The sequence below is a fragment of the Festucalex cinctus genome, chromosome 11 (assembly GCF_051991245.1).
Source record: "Festucalex cinctus isolate MCC-2025b chromosome 11, RoL_Fcin_1.0, whole genome shotgun sequence".
Classification (NCBI taxonomy): Eukaryota; Metazoa; Chordata; class Actinopteri; order Syngnathiformes; family Syngnathidae; genus Festucalex; species Festucalex cinctus.
The window spans coordinates 29,601,863-29,629,111 of record NC_135421.1 but is presented as its reverse complement, the minus strand read 5'-3'; the positions used below and the strand labels follow the sequence as shown (position 1 = coordinate 29,629,111).

At 45.3% G+C, this 27,249-nt stretch overlaps 1 protein-coding gene across 3 annotated transcripts in view; it reads right to left on the bottom strand.

The window, feature by feature from the left end:
• Positions 1-19,302, bottom strand: part of st6gal2a (ST6 beta-galactosamide alpha-2,6-sialyltranferase 2a) — a 32,277-nt gene extending 12,975 nt beyond the window's left edge. The window contains exons 1-3 of one of the 3 annotated variants that reach the window (XM_077536601.1): positions 19,157-19,290; positions 7,740-7,846; positions 2,544-3,510 (exon numbers count right to left, since the gene is read on the bottom strand). In XM_077536601.1, the coding sequence (XP_077392727.1) occupies positions 2,544-3,423 (880 nt within the window). In that variant the 5' untranslated portion in view covers positions 3,424-3,510; positions 7,740-7,846; positions 19,157-19,290. Of the gene's footprint in view, positions 1-2,543; positions 3,511-4,109; positions 4,259-7,739; positions 7,847-19,156 lie in introns of those variants that run through there. The other 2 variants (XM_077536600.1, XM_077536602.1) reach the window with 2 other exon arrangements.
• Between the last annotated feature and the right edge of the window lie 7,947 nt (positions 19,303-27,249).

Here is a 27,249-nt window from a genome sequence, read left to right as displayed (position 1 = left end):
TAATAATAATAATAATGGATGTTATTATACTAATATAAAAAAATATCCAGCTGAACTAACTGAACAAAAGTAACGTCCCACAAAACTGTAGTGAGCGTTTGAAAGGTAGCTTTAACTTTTGTTAAAAAAAAAAAAAAAACTTTTGTATCTAAAGCTGCAGTCTATAGTGTTGCCACACGAGGGCAGTAACACATTGCACAAGGCATCAGGAATCCATGATTCGTCATCCTACAAGTAACAAATCATCCATCCATTTTCTGAACCGCTTGCTCCTCACAAGGGTCGCTGGGGGGGGTGCTGGAGCCTATCTCAGCTGTCTATGGGCAGTAGGCAGGGTACACCCTCAACTGGTTGCCAGCTAATATATAAGTAGAAGGTTCAGAAATGTAAATTGGTGTTTACGTTTCATTCCTGCAGATTTGATGTATTCTGCATTCAGCAGTCAAATTCAAAGCGGCTCCATGTGCCGCAGAAATTTTAGATATGAGCACTGCATGGTGGCCGTTAACTCAATTCGGCTCATCTCACAACAAGCAGCAGTTTGACGTAGTCAACATATCTTCAAAAAAAAAAAAAAAGATGCTTCCAGCTTTTTATTGCAACTCCCAGTTGAAGTTGACAGTCAAACTAAAGCTAAAGAAAATGACACATTGATTCCAAACAAACACATAACTGTGCTTAGAGTTTGCTGGATCCGTGTAATAAATAATGCAAAACCCTATAAATGGCGTAATAGCGTCGCTGTTGCCATTATTTATTGAAGTGTACGATGGACAGAGGAATTCATTGGCGGTGTAGGTCAAGTTGTGGCCTCTCAAGTAAACAATGCATTCATCGGGTATTAATCGGGTTGTGGCGTGCATTCGAGCGGACGCCTCTATACATTGATAAGCAACTGTTAATACATGATGTTTTTGTGGCGACTTTCTGATCTTTCAGGGCCTTTTTTCTTCGATGCACAGCTGCCGCAAACAATCTCAAGCGCAAGCAGTCTGCATGCTGTTGATGTTAACAGAAATATGTATTAAAATAATATGAATAATATTCCAAATATAAAATACGTATTCTGCATTCAGCCGTCAAATTCAAAGCGGCTCCATGTGATGGGTTGCGCGAAGGGGGGCTGCTGAGCACGGGATGCAAGCCTCATTTTCCCCCCTAGTGAGCCATCTGTCATGGATTTCCCACGAGCAACTGGGGTGTGTACACATTGGAAAGGTGTGCACGCCTCCAACCGCGGGCCTCGCTTGACATATCAATCAGTGCAGTAACTAGAGCTGATGCAAAATCTGGCTAGTGCAAATGGAAATATTCCAAATACAAATTCAATTATTTGCAGGTTTTTTCAAGGAAACTTGTTTTCCGTTACTCACTGGAAAATCTGCTGCAAAAAAAGTGGGTTTAATGATCAATAATTGCCAAAACAAAATAAATACAGGAAATGCGTCTATAATTCAGCAAATAATTCAATGAGTCATGGAGTATTTCATTCCAAATGTATATAATTCATTCAATATTTATTCATTTCAATATCTATTTAATTATTTCGATTTTTGTTTTCATTTAGAAATCCCATGAAACATACTGGCCAAAGTATAAAACATGACTAAAAATGTGTCTCCAATTGGATTGGTGCTGAATAAGGCCAAGCTCCGCCTTGTGACCGCCGGCTGACTTTGACACAAGAATGTCGCCATGACAACGGTGACAAAAGAAAGAAGAAAACAATTACAGAGCAGAAGAATTAAATGTTACAGTGAGTGAGTGAAGAGAATAATCAACTTTCCACCTCTGACTACAGTAGCCAAAATATTTGTGACCGCTCTCATGAGTGCTTGTTTTTCCGCACATCGGCAAATCACCCTCACCACTTCACCACTTCCTGTTAGCCGTCGACCGCAGCGACAGACGCGACAACTACGTGACAACTCACATCCTCACCTCACATTCCTTTTTGCCATCACTATGAAATGCTTCCATGCAGACCCATGTTTGCTCATTTCATACTATTTGGACCAAAAAATGCATTCCAAGGTATGAAGATAAATGAAATGGAACAACAATAAGCATTGACACGAATGACTAACCCACTAAATAGTGCCTTGTGGAACCATATGTGGCTCAAGTGGAGATATTTTATTTATACATTGTTTACATCACGGTGGAACGGTGATGGAGTGGTTAGCACGTCCGCCTCACAGTTCTGAGGACTCGGGTTCGAGTCTTCCTGGGTGGAGTTTGCATGTTCTCCCCGTGCCCGCGTGGGTCTTCTCCGGGTACTCCGGTCTCCTCCCACATTCCAGAGACGTGCATGGCAGGTTGATTGGGCGCTCCCAATTGTCCCTCAGTGTAAATTACTTGCCTTACCCTTTCTCGCAGCAATGTTTGTTTCAAAGTATGATATAAATAAAGTTGAATTGAGTAGAATGTATCCTTGTGATCAATTTGACCTGATGGTCATACATGATTCAAATAACCTGTGGGGGAAAAAACCAAACAAATCCGCCTTCTCTGGCCTACTAATCCAAATGAAGACAACTCACCGATCTCTTTGCCCAGTCCCGACCGCAGGATGGCACCAGCCGAGGCGACCACGGCGCAGGTCTTGAAGCCGCCGTGCAGCTGCTCCAGCGGGACGGACGGCACCATTCGGGCCCATCCCAATGAGGAGAAGGGCTTCTCCGATCCGTCCACCGTGCTCAGCCGGGCCTGAGCCTTCATCTGGCACAGCAGCTCCTTGGCACCTCGAGAGGCTCGGCGGGGCCCCTTGTAGGTCACGTGGTGTTTGTTGGCCTTCATGTACTCGTTGCGGGCCCTCCGCAGCCTCGGGTCCAGCATGTCGGTGGACAAGCGGCCCCGCCATGCGCGCTTCAGCGGCGACGCCGACTTGGAGGAGGAGTTCTCCTCCGGGTTGGAGGAGGCGTCGCCGGCCGTCCGGACGCCTTCGCTTCCTATCCTGTTTGTCTTGACTTCATCTGCGTTTTCTCTCTCCTCTTCCTCCTCCTGCTCCTCCGCTCTGCTTTGACATTCCGTCGTTTGGGAGGTCATCTCGCGGCTTTGGGCCGCCGGGTCCGAGTGCGAGCCCACGTTCTCTGTGCCGAAAGAAGACCAGGCGGCCAGAGTCTGGGGGTCCGTGTAATCTTGCCGGCTGATCTCCCGGCTGCCGTCATCGGCGTGGGGCGCGCCGGTGCCGGTGCGAGGCTCAGCTTCCGGCAAGGCGGAGACGGCGTTCTGCTGACGGGTGGCCTGAATGGAGGCCAGGCGGCGGGTGTCGGCGTGCTGGGACAGCAGCGAGCCGGCGGAGGTCGGCGACTTGCTCGCGCTGGCGTCCAGGAAGTAGGAGAAAAGGGCGAGAAAGATGAGAACCCAGGCCAGCATTCCCACCAACACCAGCCGCCTCCACTGCCTCATGCTGGACTTCATTACTGAGCGGCGCTCGCCGACAACAAAGCCCTGCAGCTGCAGCTGGAGCAGGAGGGGAGGTCAGGGGTCAGACAGCCGAGACGTCAGCTGGAGGAGAAAGGAAGAAAGATCATAAGGAAGGAAGATCTGGTCTGGTATGTCTACGTTTGTGAGACAACATATCTTTACTCTCCAATAAATGGCAAGTATGTCCCAATGTTAGGAGTTTTTTTCCATCGGGCAAATTAAAAACATGCCACAGATCATTGTTGTCATATGAAAAGCATCCATCCATCCATTTACTTCCACTTATCCAAGGTCGGATCTTTCGGAGGGAAACCCAGACCTTCCTCTCCCCAGCCACTTCAAGCAGCTCGGCCGGCGCGACCCCAAAGTGTTCCCAGGCCAGCTTTCAAAATCAGCTTTCAAAATCAGTTAGCCTTACTTGTCTCTCAAGGCCCTCTATAAATGACTTTGAAAAGTTAATACAGGAAATGTTATGGAACCATTTCAACACGACACTTATGAAATATATAGTGACTCAAAATGTGCCAAACGATTTAGTCACGGGGTGAAAGGTGATGTTAATTGTTTTCAGACATGTCTGAAATAGAAGTTTAACTGTACACAGAAAAGGAAGTGAATGAGTGAAGCTTTAAATACACCTGATGTAGCTAAACATAATTATAAAAAGATGGTCTCTTAACGTGCGATAGGATTTTGTCCGTCTTGTCAAAGTGAAAGCTGTCGTCGTAATTACAGTTTCCTGTCGGTCCTGCCGGGACTTGCAGAGTGCAGCAGAAACGCTGCCACTCACGTAAACCGACGTCACCTTTGACCCTCCGCATCCGCATGCGCATGCGCGCACACGCACCAACTGGCCTCGGCCGCACGGGAGGCCAAAGCTCAAACGCTGACTGACCTCCGTCAAGTTCCGGCAAGAAGCGACTGGGCCGAAGAGGAGCGATTGCATATCGAAAGTGGCGTGCTTTGCAAAAAAGGGCCACATCAGGTGGGAGCCGTGATTCGGATGCACTTCCAACACGTCTCCGGGAGGTCAAACGCTTCCCAGTGGGAAAATCCGACTTTCAAACAAGTCTGACACTCGCTCACTTGAACAAATACGACACAGCTGAGCAAATAACATCCCCGATGTGCGTGAAGTTGCCCTCACCTGGCGCCATTCAGGTGGCGGCGACGAGCGTCAAACAACAAAAGCATACAGATGGACAAACATTTTGGAAGCAAGATGAAAAAAAAAGAGAAAGATGACTAAAAGCCCCCAAACGATGAGTTCACTTGAACCTTTTTATGGCATTTGGCTTTGAATTCGTGTAAGTCATACGAATGCTCACTGAGCTGCGTTTTCCGTTTTCCTCTCGAGATGCCGTTTGGCTCTTTGTTTTGTTGACGGTTACGAAACGTTCGATTATTAAAGCTTGCGTGAATTATCGGGAATTATCTTCATGGAATTTGCTGAAGATTGTCAAACAAAGACGTTTAGTGAATTTATTCCTCTCAAACTTCTTCGCAGAATTTAGTCTTTGAAAATAATTGCTTTGTTATTAGCGGACATAATTTAGCAGCTTTTTCACATAACTTCTATGCATCCATTTTTCAATAGTTCCCTCCAAATGTTTTGGAACGGCAAGAAAAGCCAAATTGTGGAGATGTTCTTGATGTAAATAGCATAAAATCAAAGCTGCAGTTCTGAAACCAAAGCCAAATACTTTTGGAGGAGCTTGTAGCTGTCAGTCCGTCATCATGTTGTAATATTTAGAAACAAATTTCACAATTCACTTTCCCTGCTCTGTAAGCGGACGTCAGCATTTCATCGCGATGCTGGAAAATGTCTCAAAACGTCACATCAGCATTTTCTCACACTTGAGTTCCTGTGACGGCGCGTGTGTAATTCAAAGAAAGACGAGATAAATGTTCACAGGCCACGTAGGGATAATTGCGTGACATACGACCTCTATGACAGACTAAGTAGAGGAACATGTTGAGCACAAGGGATGAGGTGGCAGACCAACTCACTCACTCACTCGTGTCATCGCGTGGATGATATTGCTCATTGCTGACTATGAAAGAACAAAATTGATACATTGACATGATGCAATGCACGCTGTCATGGATGGGTGTGGTGGCGATGGTGGACGCAGATGCAGGGAAAAGCGCTTGGAGGCAGAGGTGCATTCAAAAAGGATTTCATTAACCAGAAACAAGAAACTGGCAGCAAAAAGGAATAAAACAAAAAGACTCATACAAAACATTGGCGGAAATTCTTAACCAAAAACCGGAAGCACGACTCGAGGGAAACGTGACAACAACAATGAAGCAAATGGAAAATAGCTGACTAAATACACACAGACGAATTGGCAGGGGAAGCTGATTGGTCGATACACTGGAAGGGGAAGACACACGCAGGTGGACAAGGTTAACAATAACGAGAGCAGGGGAGACAAACCACAAAGCACAAACAGAAACATGACAAACGCAAAACGCCGACAAAAGCAACAAAAACCCAAACCATAACAGTCCCAAAGAATGTTTTAGTTGCTTTGCAAGCTCAGCTAAACTGTGCTATCGTCAGACTATTCATCAGTCCGCCATCTGTTTGTGGTTCTACATTCAAGGGAGTCATTCCATCCGTGCATCCATTTTTTATTTTTTTTTGCAGAGCTACAGTGGTAACGGAGCCTCTCCCAGGTGAGCCCTGGACGGACCATCAGTCAGTCACAGGGGCGAGTTGATGGCCTAACTTGCATGTTGGGAGGATCTCGGCCTACCCGGAAGGAAATCCAGGATCCAAACGGGGAAAGAAGTCGTCACACAATGAAAGGCAGGCAGGATTCCTATGGGGGTGGTCTTTGCTGATGGCCTTTCCATACATACTCGTGAATGGACAGGAAGATCTCAGAGCAGAAGCAAACCACAAAAGAAAAACATTTTCTTTGCAGAAGAAACTTTTCCATGACTTGTTCCAGCAATGTTCTATGAAATCGTCCTCCTCAATAGTAGCGAGGTCAGAACAGACCGTCTCGTCTCGTCTTGTCTCGTCTCGTCTCGTCTCGTCTCGTCTCGTCCGCACCTACCAGCAGATGATTGCAGGTTTCCGTAATCACTTACACTCGTATCAAGGAGTGTAAAAATGTTACACATTCTGGTTGGTGGCTTAAAGCGCAAGTCCTCAGCCATGGAGGGAATAAAGGAAAAACATAGTTAATAATAATAGTGTCAGCTTGACTTGACGTTTCTCTAACAGTTACACCTCCGAAAGAGTTAACCCAGTGACTCCAACGGTTAATCAAATAACTTCAATGATTTGACTGGCAAATAAGATCAAGGCAAAATGACCACACGGGTAAATGAGCACACGTTGTGTTGACTAAAACGCTGACCGATGATGGCCTTGTTCTTCATGAAGTATTGAAGACTCAAAGTGGAGCTTTTTGCCCGCATCTCCGAAAATAAAGCTTTAATATTCGCCTGTGAGCAGCTGAGGCGGGCGACAAACAAGCAGGTACATCGCTGCGAGGCAACAACATCCTTTTTGCACACAAACACAAGCACATGAATGAATGGGTGCTTTTCCCGAGACTTTGAACATAACACGGAATTTGCAACAATACGCAGCAGCTCCAACATTCACAACCTGAGTCGTCGGAAGAAGAAAAAGCACACACAAACGTATTCATTATTTGCACGTCTATTTGCGTGCGCCTGCCACAAATCTTACAATGGAAAGTCCTCCAGAGCAGGACACAGAAAAGAAAGTCAGAATTGGAAGCTGTTGTGTGAACTCATTCCCAGCAAGTTCAGGCCTGTTGGTCTTCAGACTCGTTTGTCTGGCACTCTGCTTTGCTATGTTCACTTTCAAGCAAAGTCTAGCATGCTGCCGACAATACGATGTTGAGAGTTGTTGCTGGGCAAAAATGCAAAGAAAGGATGCAAATTGAGGAGCGGCGATGGGCACAATAATCCATTTCTGAAGAATTCTATTGACTGTGTAGAATTTATTGAGTTGAGCGATCGAGGCTGAATGGCGTGGATTCACGCTCAACCGTCTCAACCGGGCGTACTGTTTATTCCATCGATGATTTGGGGCAGCAAGCCAACGAAATCTTGGACCGAGCCCCAACACAAGCTGCTGCCCCGACATCAGGCGAGTGTTCCGCTACGTGCCCAAAACAAGAACTGACTATTTCCAAAAGCTTAAGAAGAAGGTACGGTATGTTGAGAAGCCTTCTCTAACCATCCGCAGACGAATATCTGGATGAAATTTTCATCAGCACGGGCTTGCAGAAACATGACGACCGACATCAAAGCTTACTTACTTTTGAAGTTCACTGTTGGCTACACTGACCGCGGATCTCTCATCCCTTAATGAACCACTACGAGAAATTCCAGCCCTCGTTGGATTGGGGAGGCGATGGCACTCCACCTTAAAAAAAAATAAAATAAAATAAAATTGGGTTGGACGTGATTAAATTGTCGATATGTGTTTACTCATGTCTGATATGCGGACGATTTAATTCTGACTAGTCGTAATTCCAGTTCAAGACATCATGAATTCAACATATTTACATGTCCCCTTTCAGATATCTGAAATCGAGTAAACTTGGGGAAGTGATGTTGTAGATATCCGCAATTTGAATTACAAACCGGAGTTACAGATATTTAAAATCGAGGCGTAGACGTCGTAATTCAACAGCCAATACAGATACTGCATCTGCGCCTTTGACTCGTCTAGGGCAACTAGATTGTCAAAATTAAAAAACAAAACAAAACAAAACGCGCTACAAATAAATTGAAATATAGAAAATACATTTCACAAAATTTAATTGCTACTTACTTGTCAATCTTGGTTAAGAGGGCTATAGGGGCTGGGTATGAATTGCTAATGCTAATCTTGGTTGACAGTTCACCAGTGCTAAACAATCAATGCACTCGTTTTCTTCTCTCCCAACAGCTATTGGAAGCTGGCGGCACAGTTCACTTCACGCCGGTCACACATTGTAACATTAAAAAAAAAATACCGCTAGAAAGCTCAGCTTACATTGCATATTCAGGCACGCTCATTGCTACTTACGCCACAGCTAGCTGGCTAGCTAGTAAGGAGTTTTGGCTGGCTAACTAGTGTGGCTATAAACATATTACAGAGTCACTCCTAAATCAGTAACAATCCATGGTGATAAATAAGCTGCACTTGTGATAAGTATCGTTCTCGCGAAGGGATGACGAGATGTCAATTCAAAGAAGATGGCGGCCCCATGCTAATTTCTAAGAGAAAACTGACATGTAAATGTAAAACATCAGAATCAAGCGCCTGCGTGATTGAGTACATTTTTCATCGAAGTTTGCCTGCGGAGTGCATCCAACTTTGAACAGCAAAATAGTGGACAATTTAAAAAGTGTCTCGAGAGAAAATTCCACTCAGTAACGACTGTGGCAGGAGCAGAACCGGAAACGATGGTTACCGGTAGGACTGCACATGCACACTGGACCAGATAATATACAACACATCGTGCTTTTTTGACCAATGAAAAGTTTGAGTGAAAAAGATGCATTCTTACGGAAGCCATCGCACGATGAGCCCAGTGATGGCGCACCAAAAGAGAGAGAGAAGAGAAGGTGATGAAATTCTCCTTCATGCTGAGGGCAAGTGGTGAGTTGATGATAATCCTGTTTGCGTTTGCCTCTTTTTTTTACACCAGGATTCTCATTTCATTCACCACGGTATTAATGTATTCAAGGAGGCTGCTAAGTGAAGAAAGGCTCAAGCACAGAACAGAACGTCCTCTGAGGGCCATACTAGATTCATGGAGAAAAAAGACATAATGCAACAATCCAATGTATTATTGCAGTACATATTATTGTTATCCTTATATTGTATACTTATCCCTTATCTTACCTCCTTTTTTTTTTACACAGCTCCATTGTTAAAAACTGCTCAACCAAAAATGTGCTGATGAGAACAAAACAAACAAGAAAGATCTATTTTCTTTGGACTGTGGAAGGATTCGACACGCAATTCAGGGTCCACCGAGGTCAGAGCAGGACAAAGTGATCCCACTGAGGCAGCTGAAGTCCGACTTCCTCCGACAACCACCTCAGAAGCGATCACACTGGCAATGTAACGCAAACGTCCGTTTCTGCAAACAAGTGTTGTGAAAGTCATTAATCGTGCTCTTAAGAGGCCATTAATGATCCGGCAGATTGTTGCAGGGAGGCGAGAACTTGCCCAACTTTCGACAATTTAGGATTTGGAGTGTATGCAGCACCACGATCAACATGGGATGAAGGTGCAGACGTTCAGATGTCATTGAACAGGTTGTATGGATCATTTTGGAATTGCAGCCATTTTCAAAGGGTCAAAGGTAACTATTCACAATTCCGCTCTTTCGTGTAGCATTATAGTCCTTGGATACAGATTTCTTTTTTTTGATACAGCTCCCATCAGATCACTTTTTTTATGCTGCAGATGGGCACCTACAAGCGCAGCAAGGTCACCAATTAGCGGCCGTCGTGAAGTGCTCGAGCTCGTCGGAATTACAAGAGCAGAGCGCAGCTCCTTCCGTCCTCAAGAGAAGAACAATGTCAAACTTGTTCAAGCTGCAGACGCCATTTCGCCACAAGTTCGGTGGAGAAACACAAGAGTTGAATCATCCCGACCTTGCCGAACGCATCCCGGGACATTGACGACAGCCTTTCACCGCGCCAGCGGGAAATACGGCCTCGCGTTACGGCCCATAAATCCCGCCAAGGGAGCCGCCGGGGACGCCGTTTGATGTGAGCGAGCGGAGAAAGTCCGGTCAGAGTTCAACTCTTTGTTGCGGCGACATGAGCGCTAATTAGCCCTTCTTTGATTTCGGCTCATTGGGATTGCTGACGTGTTGACCTCGAGACTTTGCCATTTGAGTTCCTCGTTCGGGGTGAGGGTGAGCTGGAGCCTATCCCAGTTGAGTTGAGCGTTTTCCCTGCGCACCCGTGGCGGACGAACCTGGCAACAGCCAGATGGATATGGTGCCGCTCCACAGTAGTTTGGTTGGGAAAAGGCGGGACATTCTGTACAATAATTCCAGCTGATTGGACGATGCCACATCCTACATGGTTGAAAAAGCGCAAACATCTTCAAGCTAGAAATGCACACGAAGCGCCTCTCATACTGTCTCGCAACATTCAACAAGGAAACGCTGAGTCATTCTGCGAGAACAGAATTCATTGTCCGTGTTAGGTTTGTTTGTTAGCTCCGGCGTCGGCGCTGACTTCCTGGTTTCGTCACAGCTGCATATCCCGCCCCCAAACACAATGTCGCTCCGTGATTGGTCCAAACCATCAGTGGTTCAGGAACGGCAGTTTTCTGCGATTCAAGACGGATTCTCCCGCGTTTGTGAACTCACAACTACAGCGCGAATTCATCTTGCGAGAGCAACGTTAGTAGCATGGAGGCTCCAAATGGCTCTTTGAGTATTTAAGGCAACTATGTGGCAAACCTGCCAACATTAGAATGATCATACGGCTTAGCCTGAGCTAAAGCATGCTATATGGTTCAAATGCATTTGGAAATACATATTTGAGTTTGCCAGTCAAAAATGTTTTCTACACATTGACAGTTCCACACTTGTGTAATTATATGCTACAAGCTACAGGGTGCAATTTAGATTGGTTGCCAGTCCATCCCACTTAAAGCATAATATTTCCATATACATAAGATCAATGAAAATTCCTGCCGGGAATGCCAATTAAATCGTGTGGCTCATGCAAAGACAAACATGAATGCTGCAACATTGTGGAGCCATCACATGGCAGTCTACTGGAATGCTAATTTTGCCATTTTATCTCCATAACATCAAATTGGCCAGTACAAAGTCCAAAATGATTTTGAAGCCGTTTTCTCATTTGAATTACTTCTTGTATACTGTACACCACTATTCATTTGACTATGAAAAATGACTAATGTAAAAAGAGAAACAATAGTTAAAATTGCTTTTGTCAGCGCCTACAAATGTGTTTTGCATGATGACTATTGTATTGGGAAGAAAAACTGCTAAAAAAAAATGCAAAGCTCCGCATCCACTTTCCGACATCTTAACCCGTATCATCTACGTGAACTCTAAACGCCAAACATGGACTCCGATTAGCAGCCTATTAGCGACTTACGGCACTACTTTGATACACAATAAGCGGCTCGCACATGCCAAGTCCCTGCTTAAGAAGCTCCAACGTAAATAGCCGATAAATAAACATCACTGGCCACAATATTGCATACAAGAAATGCACAAAAACACAGTTTGCCTTTAATAATTCTAATTCTCTGCATCCTTCAATCCATATTGACATATTTACCTCCATTTTGGTCAATTAGTGGCCAATTCTAATTCAACATACAGCCCTTGTAAAAGGTGGCTAAGTCGGCGCCTTTCGCGTGGCAAATCCCACGATCGGCCGGTTGCGGCGATCGTCCGGTTGCGGCGATCGTCCGGTTGCGACGATCGGCCGGTTGCGGCGATCGGCCGGTTGCGGCGATCGGCCGGTTGCGGCGATCGTCCGGTTGCGACGATCGGCCGGTTGCGGCGATCGGCCGGTTGCGGCGATCGGCCGGTTGCGACGATCGGCCGGTTGCGGCGATCGGCCGGTTGCGACGATCGTCCGGTTGCGACGATCGGCCGGTTGCGACGATCGGCCGGTTGCGACGATCGGCCGGTTGCGACGATCGTCCGGTTGCGACGATCGGCCGGTTGCGACGATCGGCCGGTTGCGACGATCGTCCGGTTGCGACGATCGTCCGGTTGCGGCGATCATCCGGTTGCGGCGATCATCCGGTTGCGGCGATCGTCCGGTTGCGACGATCGGCCGGTTGCAACGATCGGCCGGTTGCGACGATCGTCCGGTTGCGGCGATCGGCCGGTTGCGACGATCGGCCGGTTGCGACGATCGTCCGGTTGCGGCGATCGGCCGGTTGCGACGATCGGCCGGTTGCAACGATCGGCCGGTTGCAACGATCGGCCGGTTGCGGCGATCGGCCGGTTGCGGCGATCGGCCGGTTGCGACGATCGGCCGGTTGCGGCGATCGGCCGGTTGCGACGATCGTCCGGTTGCGACGATCGGCCGGTTGCGACGATCGGCCGGTTGCGACGATCGGCCGGTTGCGACGATCGTCCGGTTGCGACGATCGGCCGGTTGCGACGATCGGCCGGTTGCGACGATCGTCCGGTTGCGACGATCGTCCGGTTGCGGCGATCGTCCGGTTGCGGCGATCGTCCGGTTGCGGCGATCGTCCGGTTGCGACGATCGGCCGGTTGCGACGATCGGCCGGTTGCGACGATCGTCCGGTTGCGGCGATCGGCCGGTTGCGACGATCGGCCGGTTGCGACGATCGTCCGGTTGCGGCGATCGGCCGGTTGCGACGATCGGCCGGTTGCGGCGATCGTCCGGTTGCGACGATCGGCCGGTTGCGACGATCGGCCGGTTGCGACGATCGTCCGGTTGCGACGATCGGCCGGTTGCGACGATCGGCCGGTTGCGACGATCGTCCGGTTGCGACGATCGGCCGGTTGCGACGATCGGCCGGTTGCGACGATCGGCCGGTTGCGACGATCGTCCGGTTGCGGCGATCGTCCGGTTGCGGCGATCGTCCGGTTGCGACGATCGGCCGGTTGCGACGATCGGCCGGTTGCGACGATCGTCCGGTTGCGGCGATCGTCCGGTTGCGGCGATCGGCCGGTTGCAACGATCGGCCGGTTGCGACGATCGTCCGGTTGCGGCGATTGGCCGGTTGCGGCGATTGGCCGGTTGCGGCGATCGTCCGGTTGCGGCGATCGTCCGGTTGCGGCGATCGGCCGGTTGCGACGATCGGCCGGTTGCAACGATCGGCCGGTTGCGACGATCGTCCGGTTGCGGCGATCGTCCGGTTGCGGCGATCGGCCGGTTGCAACGATCGGCCGGTTGCGACGATCGTCCGGTTGCGGCGATCGTCCGGTTGCGGCGATTGGCCGGTTGCGGCGATTGGCCGGTTGCGGCGATCGTCCGGTTGCGGCGATCGGCCGGTTGCGGCGATCGGCCGGTTGCGGCGATTATCCGGTTGCGGCGATCGTCCGGTTGCGGCGATTGGCCGGTTGCGGCGATCGTCCGGTTGCGGCGATCGTCCGGTTGCGGCGATTATCCGGTTGCGGCGATCGTCCGGTTGCGACGATCGGCCGGTTGCAACGATCGGCCGGTTGCGACGATCGTCCGGTTGCGGCGATCGTCCGGTTGCGGCGATCGGCCGGTTGCGACGATCGTCCGGTTGCGGCGATCGGCCGGTTGCAACGATCGGCCGGTTGCGACGATCGTCCGGTTGCGGCGATTGGCCGGTTGCGGCGATCGTCCGGTTGCGGCGATCGTCCGGTTGCGGCGATCGGCCGGTTGCGGCGATTATCCGGTTGCGGCGATCGTCCGGTTGCGGCGATTGGCCGGTTGCGGCGATCGTCCGGTTGCGGCGATCGTCCGGTTGCGGCGATTATCCGGTTGCGGCGATCGTCCGGTTGCGACGATCGGCCGGTTGCAACGATCGGCCGGTTGCGACGATCGTCCGGTTGCGGCGATCGTCCGGTTGCGGCGATCGGCCGGTTGCGACGATCGTCCGGTTGCGGCGATCGTCCGGTTGCGACGATCGTCCGGTTGCGGCGATCGGCCGGTTGCGACGATCGTCCGGTTGCGACGATCGTCCGGTTGCGGCGATCGTCCGGTTGCGACGATCGTCCGGTTGCGACGATCGTCCGGTTGCGACGATCGGCCGGTTGCGACGATCGTCCGGTTGCGGGGGGGGGGCACAGCTGGTCCCGATGATTGCGGCCGCCGCTTTTGAAGCTCACGTAACTGCCGCTCTGGTCAGTTAGCGAGCATCTGAAATTACACCTCCACCTTCCCACAGAGCCCCGCCCACTCGTCTCTGATGCTCCGGCACAGATGAGGCCTGCAAGTGATGAGAGGGGAAACTTCTCCTGCGGCTTCCACCAGCAGGCAAATTACATACCAGCGTTTTTAGGATCCCAACGCCGAGTGGAGACTTTTTTTTTTTTTCACGTGGACACGCTTGCCCCGCTCGCATGTTTGACATGTAGAACATCTGATGACGCCATTGGGGGTTAGGGCTTCTTTTTGAACTTTCTTAAAGTGCACAAAGTGATCATATGAACAAATTTCAACAAATACTTTATCATATATACTGTTCAAATATTTTCAAGTTCAAAACTGTACGTGTTCATGCAATCGACTGCAAAGATGAGAAACGATGTCACGTGATGTCACACGATCGAAACACGACTGTGACATGCTCGTTATCTGTTTGACCAACCGGCAGCAGTGCATAAAAGAGCCAAACTGAAACTAAACGACAAAATCGATATTTTAGTGCCGATATCCATAATGACTTGGTATCAATAATATCGATATTTGGAACGATCTGCCCACTTCTAATAAACGGGTCCATGTTATTCGCATGCACAATTTAGGAGTGTGACGATATATCGATATAAGTATTGCGATATTTGTAGTTAATATACAGCCACTATAATGGCTCCATTGTTAATTACTTATTGAGAAATTACTTGGCGGGCCACTAGGGGGCGTGCCTCATAAGTATGGCGAAGAAGACTCATGAGCTGAACTTTTACTTGTGTAAGACAATTTATCTGTCCAGCAACTGACTCAGTTCTGCATACGTTTCTATGACAAATAGAATCATTTTAACATTTTAAAACATATTTTATGTTTCGACTTTATGAAGCACGCAATTTCTGAGGAATATTAATATTGATCTAACTGGACTTAATATTTAAGTCATTGTATTTATTTACTTTTGACATGTTACACAAAAAATGGTGTCACAGTTTATAAAATGAAACAATTGACTGACATGACAATAATGTTTAAGAAAGACTCAAATTTGTTGACGGAAAGTAGCCTGGAACAACTTGTGCCACTATCGGATTTATTAAAGATTGAAACATTTCCTAAACTAATTGCTGGATAAGTGTGCATTTTATGGCACATTTTTGACAAGAATTTTACAGCAAAACGACCAAAATATCAGACGTTCTCCCAAAACATGCAAATGCTGTCCAGTGATACAGCAAAAAGGCAAATGAAAGCATGAAAGCCGTTTGCATGACTGATGCTCATTGCCACATACAGTAAGTGGCCATCAAGTCGGACTTCCTGTGCGCCGCCACAATCTGTGACTAACGATGTTATCGGCTCATCACTGACTGCAATTATACATTTCATTAGTTACTGCACTGCTGTGTGACAGCCAATCGGCCTTCAAAACGTCCTTTTCTAGCCACTGATTTTCACAAAAACCTTTGGCAGCATTGGAGGTGTGAAAGACTCATCGGAACTGTTTTCATCCGATCCGCACGACTTATCATATTTATTAGCGCCACTTTGTATGGAGGGGAATGACCCACTTTCAATGAGTGATAAATAATTCCACTCCAGTTCTGTAGGTGGTGGTTCCATTTTTTAAAACGGCTTCACAACTGCCAAATACGTGAAGTCGAAGAAATTCCGATTCAGCAAACCCAATCAAGGTTCTTATGCCTTTAAGCCCGACGCTATTGTCAGGCTTTTGCTCCAAAAATGACATCCCCAAAATAAAAAGAGGATTTCTCTGCAAGCACAAGATCTATTGGAATCATTCTTGTGTCACAATGAAGGGAACACTTGTAAGATGAGTTCAGATGGTCGCTCGTGTGTTTTGCAGGAAGTAGCAGAGTGAGAGAGCAGAATTATTTCACTGTGTGGCACAAAACCAATTTCTATATTTGATCATTCAATTAGCTGGCGTTTGGGGCATGTAAAAATGGCTTCTATCTTCTTGTAGTTGAATTTGATATGCGACATGATTTTATCTTTCATTGTTTCACACAATTTCTTCTTCAAAGTCCGAGAGGCCCCAAATTCAGGCTTCAAATGTTATCGTGACATTAAATACAAAATAGCAAAAGTGATGTTGCCCCCATGGTCGGCCTCGATTGATCTTGTGTTTCGGACCCGTTCTTGATTACTGCCTCTGTGCTCTCTCTTCTTTTTTTTTTCTTTTTTTTATCCAGCGTTTTTCCGCCACTAGTATGATTTCTCAATGTCAGCCATTTCCTCAATTTATCAGAGGTACACATCATGCAGGGGCTGGTCTTACCATGACAGCCCATCTGGCTCCTTCTCCTTACTGGGATTGTTGCATGAGCAGGTGGTCCCTTCTGTTTTGAAAATTGGCTTGACTTAACTTGGCGTGGGATTTTTTCTTTTTCTTTTTTAATCTGCTCTGAAATCACTCAAGGCCAATAATCAAAAAAGATTGAAAGATATTCATTGAACCAATTGTCACATTACACACACTAATCAATGTCCATCATTAGTTGAACTTTTTTGCAGCACCTTAACTCATTCGAAGTGCTTGAATGAGTTTCACTTGCCATATTTAATTTAGTAGCTGCTCAGCGGACTCCGATCATGAAAATGAAAAGACAAACACATTTTCCTGACATTGTCATGTGCAGGCCTGATGCATTACAAGAGCACATTTCATTGCAGCCGACCAGAAAGTGGAGACGCAAGTTTGTGTATTTTTAGTGAAATATTACAACACTTCCTCAAAACGACCGTTTGATCTCCAGCACGTCTTGAGTGAGAAAGCGAAAAGCAGCAGTTTCCTGAAGGTGGCAGACGTGCAGGCACTTCAAACGCAACACACGCAGCCGCAAAAAAAGAACAAAAAAAATACACACTTAACTGCTGTTCACGCTCGGTCGTCAACATCCTCAAAACTTCTCAAGGAAACATATGAAGCAAGCACATGGTCTGACTTTGTCTCGTCAAAGGTGACAAAAATAAAATAATAACTTGCACCCCCAAGTAGAAAGGAGTTGAGTTATGAAATACAACTCCAGTTAAATGTAAGCGTTTTTTAAGTCCTTTGGGGATCTATTTCTAATCTTTTCCTCAAAAATAAAAAATAGAGTCGAAGTCATATGGAAACGCATGTGCATGTGTTATCTTAGAAAAGTGCCATTCTGCCAAATGTGGCATTTGCTTGCCCAGAAAATAAAATGTATTAATGCACAGCAAACATTAGAATCAATTTCAAAAAAAAAAAAAAAAAGATGATTTATTTTTTTTTTTTTTTGTTTTTTATCAAAGTGCCCACCACTCTGATTGCATATTTAATAAATACCTTAAACAAATGGCAAAATCCAATTTGATGCCTGTCCCCACTTCATAAAATTCGATTTCACCATGAAGAATCCATGCATCCCTTTTCTAGAGCACTCATTCCTCACAAGGGGGTGCTGGCGCCTATTTCAGTGTATCGGGAGGCGACTCATGGTGGCAGCCGATGAAGAAGTTGAAAGATTGGTCATGTTCTTGGGTTTTCACTCAGCCCTGTTGGCAAAACAACACATTGCCACCTCTGAGAAATTTGCAACAAGTCGGATGAGTCGCAGGAAGTTGCATCGTTCAGACAAGCTGCGGGCCACAGCAAGGTCAAAGGTGAGTCCGTTCATTTGTTTTTGGAAATATTTGAGCATTTTTCATTGTGACTGTGAGAGGTTTAATCTTAGCAAGTCACGTTACCTACATTTTGTTGTGTTGTTTCTTTTCAAAATTCATTTTTGTGTTGTTGAATTTTGTGTCAAATCCATTAGCATAAATGCTATGTGGCTATATTTTCAATCAATTACTGCGCTAGGCTAATTCACACTGAGTAGTTTTGGTATTCCGATCAATGGGACTGATCATGATGGGATTTGCAAAGGCATCATGCGATAAACATAACGTGAATCAATGCCGGTCATCAACAGCTCGAACTTTGAACCCTGAAGCCAACTCCAGATCAGTCTGTGTGAAGCGACCGGTCGTGCCTCCTCCTGCTTTTCTGAACACCAAACCAAGTTGGGAAAAACATGTCGCTCCTTTTCATCATTATTTCTAAACGTGTTCTTTAAAGTTTGTTTTTTTCTTGATCGCTACGTGTTCGTGACTTTCACATTTTCTGAACATACATTTATTCTTTTGGCGACCATGAAGTCCAATAATTAGCCTTCATTTCCAAAGCACTTAGCCAGCCTTTCGGATTAAATGAATGAATGAATGAATGAATGAATGCATTTGTGTGGCTGTACAGGAAAATAAATTGAGTTCTACTGCAGCGCTTCTGAAAGCTGTGGCAAATGAGGACAATTCAATTATCGTAAAGATGCTAACAAATCGTCTCCATTCAACGGAACTTGACTGCTAACCAAAACAGCAGCACATTCTGAAGCATGATTTTAAACCTACAGAGTTCATTGAAGTGCAGTCTTGCCACACTGGCCACAATTGACAAATTGCTTGAGATAAGAACAAGTTTTATCTCCATTTGTGATCTTCCTTTCCAAACCACGCAGTCAGTTCGCCGAATGAGCTGAGCGCTGATTTGATTGAATCATAAACATGTTGTGTACAGCAGCGTGCACGCGCAGAAAGCTTCACCGACGTGCACGCGCCCCTCGTGTGGGAATGCAGCTTGGATGCGCGCGACCGGGACAAAGAGCTCGTGCACAGCGTGCAATTTATGCAAACGCTGTTATTGTTTTTCTTTTCTTTTCTTTTGAATGCATTTTTGTGTGCGCGCGTGCAGACAGATGCTGATCGCGATGCCTTGAATGGGAAGAAGAGCCGGTGGATGCATGTCGGAACAAGAAGAAGAAGAAGAAAAACAAAAGCCTACCTAAAAATCGCTGCTGTGATGCTGAGGTGGTGGAGGTGGTTCGGTTTTGCCAAGGCAGAAACCTGCAAGCAGAACCGACGGTCCGCGTTGTCTGTCTGTCACATAGTTGCTGCTGCTAATGCTGGACCCTTTCGATTCTCTTTTCTTTTTTTTTTGGCATGCACATCTGAGTGAGAGGGGCGGAGCTGCTGAGGAGCTGCACAAAGCTACAAGGGGGGGACGGGGGGGGGGGGCTTATTTACGGCGGATGATAATCATTCAGTTAGGAAATGATAGTATAACATTGACACTCACACAATTGAGTGTTTTGGTGAGAAATACAAAAATGGCTGGTAAAGATTGTAATATGCATGCCAGACCTCTAGTTGGCAGTGTCACTTTCCAGCTCTTGACACGTTCATTCCCTTGTCAACATCCGTTATTGTTATACAAAGTATATACAGTGGCTGCTTATTATATTGTGGCCGTTACATATCTGTTCGCAACGTATACGACACTTTAAAAATGAGCAAAAACAGAAAGTTCAGTTGTACGTATTTGAAACACAGATTATTACCAGTTTGTAGGACAGACCAAGCTAACAGCAGAATTGTTGGAGTGTTTCATATAATGAGCTTAAAGCCTAAATAAAAAAAAAAAAACTCCCCAAAATGATTGTTTCCCGACCATTTTCGGCCGATACAGTGTCGAGTTCGATTCCTCTGAATATTCCATTTTCATTGTCGTAAGCGGGTGAAAGTTGTTTTGTTGTCTGTGAGCTGTGCCGCGTGTGGCCATGAATGTATAGCAGGGCCCGAATGTCCCGGCCTCTTTTTCTTGGGCAGAATTTGGCAGCGCACAAGATGGAAGACATGATTGAACTCTGAATTGACTCCAATTCAGTCTGGTCACACACAAGAAGGACCCCCAGAGCATCAAGCCCCCCTCGCCTGCCTGTTTGTTTTCTCACGGCTCGCTCGTCACCTCCAAACGCGTTTTTCTTCTGATCACTCACTTCCGTAACTTTCAGCTTTTGCTATTGGAGACGAGTTGCTCTCCTTTTATTCTTGTAATTTCGATTCATGTCGACATGTGTCACTGCTAAATTGTTCACTTTCAAAATTGCTGGATGTGCAATTCAGCATTCTTGATTCAGGTCAAACACGTAAGCATGCTTGCTAGCTGGTTGCATACAAGTAAAATAATTCTTACTTTTTAGTACAATTTTGTACTTTGTGCTTTTCTCTTAACTGCAGTGCAAACGTGACAAGTTAATCTGATCAACTTTAAAAACAACAACAACAAAAAGGAAGGCTAGCTAGCAAGACCAGCAATGATGATTAGTTACAGTATAACCATTCAACTCATCGACTGTGGGGAAAAAAATATCCTTTTTTCATATTTCTTATATAAACAAACCAAACTACAAACAAGCTATTTACATATAATCAACTTGTCAAATAAATATTCACCACCAATTCTTGTTGGCAACTTGTCGCGCTAGCTAGTTATCGCTAACAAAACAATAATTGTTGAACTGGAAAGATAACAATAAATTAATAAATGGTTACATATTGCATGAGAGAAAATATGAGTGAAATTGTTTCAAATGTATATACGTGTATCTTATAAAACCTTCACAATTGAAAATGTGGAGGTAAAATCACGTGACGCTTTTGATTTGAACTTCAATCTGTTGTCTTCACAAATGAAAGACGATTTCGAGCGAGACGATGATGAAAACAGAAAGCTTCATTTACACAACCAATGAAGCGATGTCACGGATGTCGGCGCGATAATGAAGTGCTGCAAAGCAGATGTCGATTGCTTGACTTTGCCATTATCACATGAAAGCAGGAAGTGGCTGATTGAGCTCTGATGTTCGCCATCGTTTGACATTCGGCTTTAGAGCACGAAAACATGACTTACAAATATGCTAAATGGATTCAGGAAATTTGATAACACGAGATCAGGCGTCGTTTTTATTGAGTGACTTCAAGATATCAGATTGCAATTGATTTGATTCAGAGATCCACATTCGAGCATCACATCACCACCTCGTTAGCAAATGTCAATGTTATGCAAATACAGCTTATACTTTATCATTTGAACATAACATATAATACATAACGTATGGCTTATGTTTGCCTGGTGATTACTTCATTATGGTCTTGCCTAGAATTAACTGGATAGGCTCAATTTGAACTCTATTAGGATCCAAAACAGCCGCAACCAAGACATCGTGTGTTACAAACGATGAACGGTCCAATAAATTCCACGTTTTTTTTTATATAAAAAAATCTATTTGGGTAAAGAAGAGTACCTTAATTCAAAAAGATATTAAATACTGTGTAAATTGAGTAATTTACTTTAATAATGTGTTTTTTAATCTTATTCCAAAATGTGCAAAAATATAAAGCTCCCTTTTAAAGGGACAGTGTGTTGAATTGATTGTCATCTAGCGCCCAACTAATAGAATTGAGCTAAATTGCACCTGCATTTTGAAGTACTACGGCGCCTCAGAGAGGAATTTTATCTTTTGCCTAACTTGTTGAATAATTGTTTTGAATGATTAGCATAAGGTTCTTCATATAGATGAGTATTATTAACTATTAAAAATAAGATAATGAATGTGATTAGTTTTGTCAATTGAGAAGTGGTTAAAAGTTGTTAAAAATTGGACATAAGACGAGGGTCCGTTTGGTGTGAGTGTGAGACGACGTCAGTTTTGTGCCATTGTTGCGTTTGATTCGCTGGCGTTAATTGCCTCATCAGTAAACGTCAAACGTTGCAACGAGCTAAATATCTGGATTTATTCGGTTGTTTGCGCTCCATCAGGCGCGAGCTGCCGTCATTTGCAATTACGGCCTCACGGCTGCGCGCTCGTCGACAATAAATCGGCCTGCAAAACACCTTTAAGGCCTCGTTTGTCAACTGCAAAGTCAGCTTGCACTTGAGCTTGCAATGAGAAACAATCGTGTGCTCCATTGAGACTTTTGGGATGTTTTTGTGACTTTTCTGATGTCTTGAGTGCAGCGTTAGTGAAATGTTTTTGTTTGCGCTTTGTGTTTTTATCACCCAACTTTCATCTGCCTGAAACACTGCTTGACCAGATACGAGTTGATTTCAAAGCTGTGGCAAGATGAGCACCAAGAAAAATGTAACACGGCATCAGCGTCCACCACTAACGCATCGCGATAGTAATAACTGAGTAATAAGCGTGTAATAACTCATGATGGCGCTTCTTCTCTCTGGTTAGTTTGATTGTTTCTAAAAATCCTGGCAAAAACACTTTGCATCCTTTTGTGTTTAGATCAACTAACCACTAGGTGGCGATGAATCTAAACTGCCTTGACAATGAAGGAGTTTTGGTAAAGCTCCAAATGACAAACAAAAAATGGCTCAAACAAATCAGAAAGCTTCACCGGAAAACGTGGTCTGAGATGATCAATTGGCTTTTACATAAAAGTTTGTCAAAGTCAAGCCGTCGTTGCTCACCTGACTCAGGTGCGTATCAACTCGCTCCAGCTGCTTGTCACTCAAACGCTTTTCATGACGCTGAAGCCTTTCAGTGGTGGCGAAAATGTCGGTGTCACGATGTGGGGGTGTTGGAGGCAGGACCCAAATGCAGGGGGCAACAAAAGCAGGGCAAGGCAGGGATGCAGGTAAAAAAGGGGATTTAATTAACAAAAACTATAAACAAGGTACTGTGGAAAAATTAACAAGATCAAAAAACAAACACAAGGCATGGCATGGCATGGCATGGCATGGCATGGAACACAGGGACAACAACAGGCACAACAGATACTATGACTCCACAAGAACCGAACGGAAAACAGGGGACTAAATACACACAGGCTAATGACAATGACTAGACACAGCTGGGCAAGACACAAGTGGCAGGGGAAGCCGATTGGTGGATACACTGGGAAGGGAAGAAACACTCAGGTGGACGTGGTTTGACATAACGGGACAAGGGAAGAAACAAGGAACACATGACAAACGACCAAAAGACAACAAAAATCCACCCCCACCAAACCAAAACATGACAGTCGGAAGGCAGCAGAACTTCATCATGACCGAGAAATGACTCACTGCTTACTTGATGCATTCGGTACGTTGACACGCAGTTTCATCAAGCGTTGACGTTCAACATTTTCATTGCTTAGCATCAGATAGAAAATGATCTCATGTCACATATTTGCTTTTCTTTGTCTTTTTACTTTGAACATTTGAATTGTGATTATGATCACTTTTAAAAGTCGGGTGGTAACAAACAAGCTGCTGAGACGTCACGATGTGTTTTAAGTTTCCTACTTTGAGAAAATGACTTTTGTCCAAACTCGTCCTTACGGGCAGGTCGTAGGGGCCGTGCCCCCCCCCCCACACTTCAGGCGCAGATCGAAAAAAGAAAAAAAAATCTATTGTTTATATCATCAGAGTAGCTATTAAATATGAGTGATGTGTTTATCACTAATTTATGTATTTTAAAAAAATCCTCTCCCACCTGATGCTAATCGTCTCCAGCACATTTTTCATGGTGCATAATCGTCGGACAAAAGCGCACGTGAACATCTGTCCGTTTCTCACACCACTAATTGACGGCCATTAGTCAGCCTGGAGAGTGCGACGGTCGCCATAGTGATGGCGATGCGCACCAGCGTTATCTCGGCCGTCGCGTGCCATCTGTTTGTCCCGATTGCGCAGCCGTGACTGATTTCCAAATGCTCCGATTCGCGTCCACTGGTTTATCTTCGTGTTTATTTATATGCGTGCGCGTGTGCGAGTGTGTTTGTGATGCCGCCAGGAGCGCAATGATGGTGGGGGTGATAATAGCCATAGAACAGGAAATCCAAATGATTGTGACATCGGAAAGCTTCTTGCTGCTCAGTACGATTAGAATGATTTAAATAAATACGATACTGCATTAAAACTGAGTACTAACAGGTAACATGCCGACACCTAAATTCCAACACTAATATCGTACTTTCGACGCAGCATCTTGTGTCTTGCTCGTGCGTGACAGTCGCTGATATGCGACATGTTCACTGCATGCTGATCTTCGATATCCGATTGGCCCTTAAATGCTCTGAACCAATGGCAGGACAGCACCCACAAAAATCGGGGCCAAAAAATGGAACAAAACTCTTAACATGAATCAACTTTTTTTGCCATGGGCAAAAGTAGAGTAGTTTTGCCTTCTCTTACTTTTATTCAAGTTAATCAAGTTTTTATGATGGTGACTCAAATAAATGAACTTTATTGATTTTTTTATTTCCTATGGGGGAAGTTGGCAGCAATGTGAAGTTGACGTGTGTTGATGAAAAAGCAAATGAAAAGTATCTCTTCCATTTGACAGTCTAACTTATTCGAAATTCACGTCATGATCACAGTTGCGCTCATAAAGGCTGAGAAACAATATGCAGGAAAATATGGATTGAATAAAAGTCCCAGCTGTCGCTTTTGACCTGCTCCGCTCTTCATCTGCTCCTCCAGCTTGCGGCCGGATGAAAACATGGCGGGACGGCGAAGGCGATGACGTCATCATCCCAAAACGCTTTCGGAGCGTTTTAGTGAGCAGCAACAATCTGACGAGCTGCTGCTGCTGCTTCAATATTAGTTTCAATCACTTTTGGTTTCCAAAGCAAATACAGTCAGTCTGCCGTCACAATTCAATCTGACGGGAGCACCCGAAATAGAATCCTTCGATTTGTTGGCTTTTCTACGCCTGCTGGAGTCGTAATCGGAATCGCCGCTAGAGAATTGCTTGTCGTGTTGTTGTTAGGAATGTGACAAAAAAAACAACACTTGTATCTCAAATGTTTGCTTAAGTCAAGACAAAGTGCGGCTCATATCTTGAAAAAAAAGTATCTCAAGTATCTCAAGGCCTCACGAAACTTGACGTGTGAATATTTTTCATTTGAAGCCTGAGGAATTCGTGCTCATTCATTAGATGTGTTGTTTGTATCAATTTGTGCGAAAGGGATGCCATCTTCTTGGTGACGGTTGTGGTTTGCATCATCTTCAGACAGCAGGTGTCATTTCCTGGGAGATGGCGACTCCATTTCCTGAAAACGCCAGCCAAGCAGATTTCACCTTTGGTCACTTCCTTTTTCTCACGTTTGCCTCGTTTGTCATCTACGTTGAAACGAGACGTCCATAATTCCTCTCAGATCATTTGATGGCGTCCTCAATCTTGCCTGCCTCTTTTCTTCTATTTTGATCTTCATCCCTCATTTTCTGCTTGTAATCTGCTTTTCTTTTGTATCCACCTAATAGAATCTGCTAATGATGCCGTGAGATTTGCTTCCTTCTCGAATTCTGTTAAGTGACGGGTGTGTTTTCGATGACAAAAAAGCCCAAAGAAATCAAAGCAATGTGTCAGCTGGCGTTGCACTTTTGCTGGCCTTCCTCGCGTCATTTCCCCGAAGCTGCAAAAGACGAACGTCTCGGCGCCGGCCCTTTAAGAAGATGGCCTCCTCAGGCAGGCGAGGCTCCGTCTGCTCTTCCATTAAAATGGCCGCATCTGCCATGCTCCAGCTTGGAACTGGGTTGTTTCCATGGTGACCACATATTTGATGGACAGGTGGATGCACGACGGCCGAGATGCCGAGCGTGTCTGCACATTCCGTGCAAAAAAAAGAAAAAAAAGAATGAATACGCGCTCGTTTTGACTAATGGGCTGTGAAAAGAACATTTATTCACATTTCCCGACTCAACTGGAGCAGATTGTGCGTCTTTTAGTCTTTTGTTCCGTAATCCACATTTTCAAGACAAGTGAAATGTGTCGTTCCATAACGAGCGCTCGTGACGCTTGCACATTTCAAAAGGTTTGAACGATGACTCGTGCTCGGCATGGAACGGAAGACCCGGATTGATATGCGACATGTTTTCATTCGCTTTGCTTTTCATTATTTTCATTGATCTTAGTCGAAGTCTTTCCAAATCTAATAAAACCACAATAAAGTGATTGTGGAACTTCTCCTCAGCGAGTATATTTTGCTAATATGCCACATGATGATTCTGCCTCGTAAGAAATGAGTCACAGACGTGTGTCGAAATGATGCTGACTGTTCTAATGTTGTTTTATGATTGGCGGAAGTTCGGAATCCCTGCCGCATGTTTTTCTTCTGCTGGGTCCATATTTAAAAGCTGAGGTTAAGAAAGCACACAGATCCTTGTATTACTTGACAATTGATATTTTGGAAGCAAGAAAGAAGAAGCAAAGAGTGAACAACAGGACGAGTGGTCATCAACAGGACGAGTGGTCATCAACAGGGACGAGAGGTCAAGGTTCGGCCAGCGAGGCAGTGCCGCATGCTGAAGACGTTTTCTTGAAACTCTTTGAGATCTTTTTGGTTTGATTTTGTCAGTTGGACTTAAATCATTTATTGATTGCACAAGTCTGGATGTAATCAGGTTTTGGTGTGGTCAGTGGAAATGAAGTCAGCTTTCCAAACAATTTGATTAGCTACAGAGTAACAACGAGAACAATGACAGTATTTTTCCACAAAGGGGCAGCGAGCTTTGATTTTTTTTTCTCCCCTTCGTAAATAAAATGGTCGTTTCAAAACGGAATTTTGTGTTTCCGTTTTTCAAATGTGTCCACATGGAAAGGCCAAATCAGAGATTCAAACCCAGAACTTGAAAACTGTGAGGCAAACAGTCGTGCCGAAAACAAAATCATGAAAATCTGCTCCATCTTTCTTCTTTATCAAAACAATGTGTGGCGGAACAGCCAAATGTCGGAAACGCGAGATTATAAAACATTTTTTCAGTAGGCAATACATCGTGAACAACAGTGAGATGCAAAAGATTTGGAGAGACGTGCACGCGTGTGCGTGTGCGTGTGTGCGGATGTCGCCAGTCAGTGTGCAGAATATGAGTGGGGTCAGATTCCATTTGACAGGTTACATCATTGGCTGATATTTAATACTGTATTCAACTGTGAGAGATATTGATTTGTTTTTTTTAAGATATTGATATTTTTTAACATGTCATGGATGCGTTAGCGTTTTGATCAAACACAATTTTTTTGACTGTTGGAAGCGAAAGTGGAGGTCTGAATGGTAACGAGGACGACTTTCCTGCGTCTGCACAGACAGACGGACTGA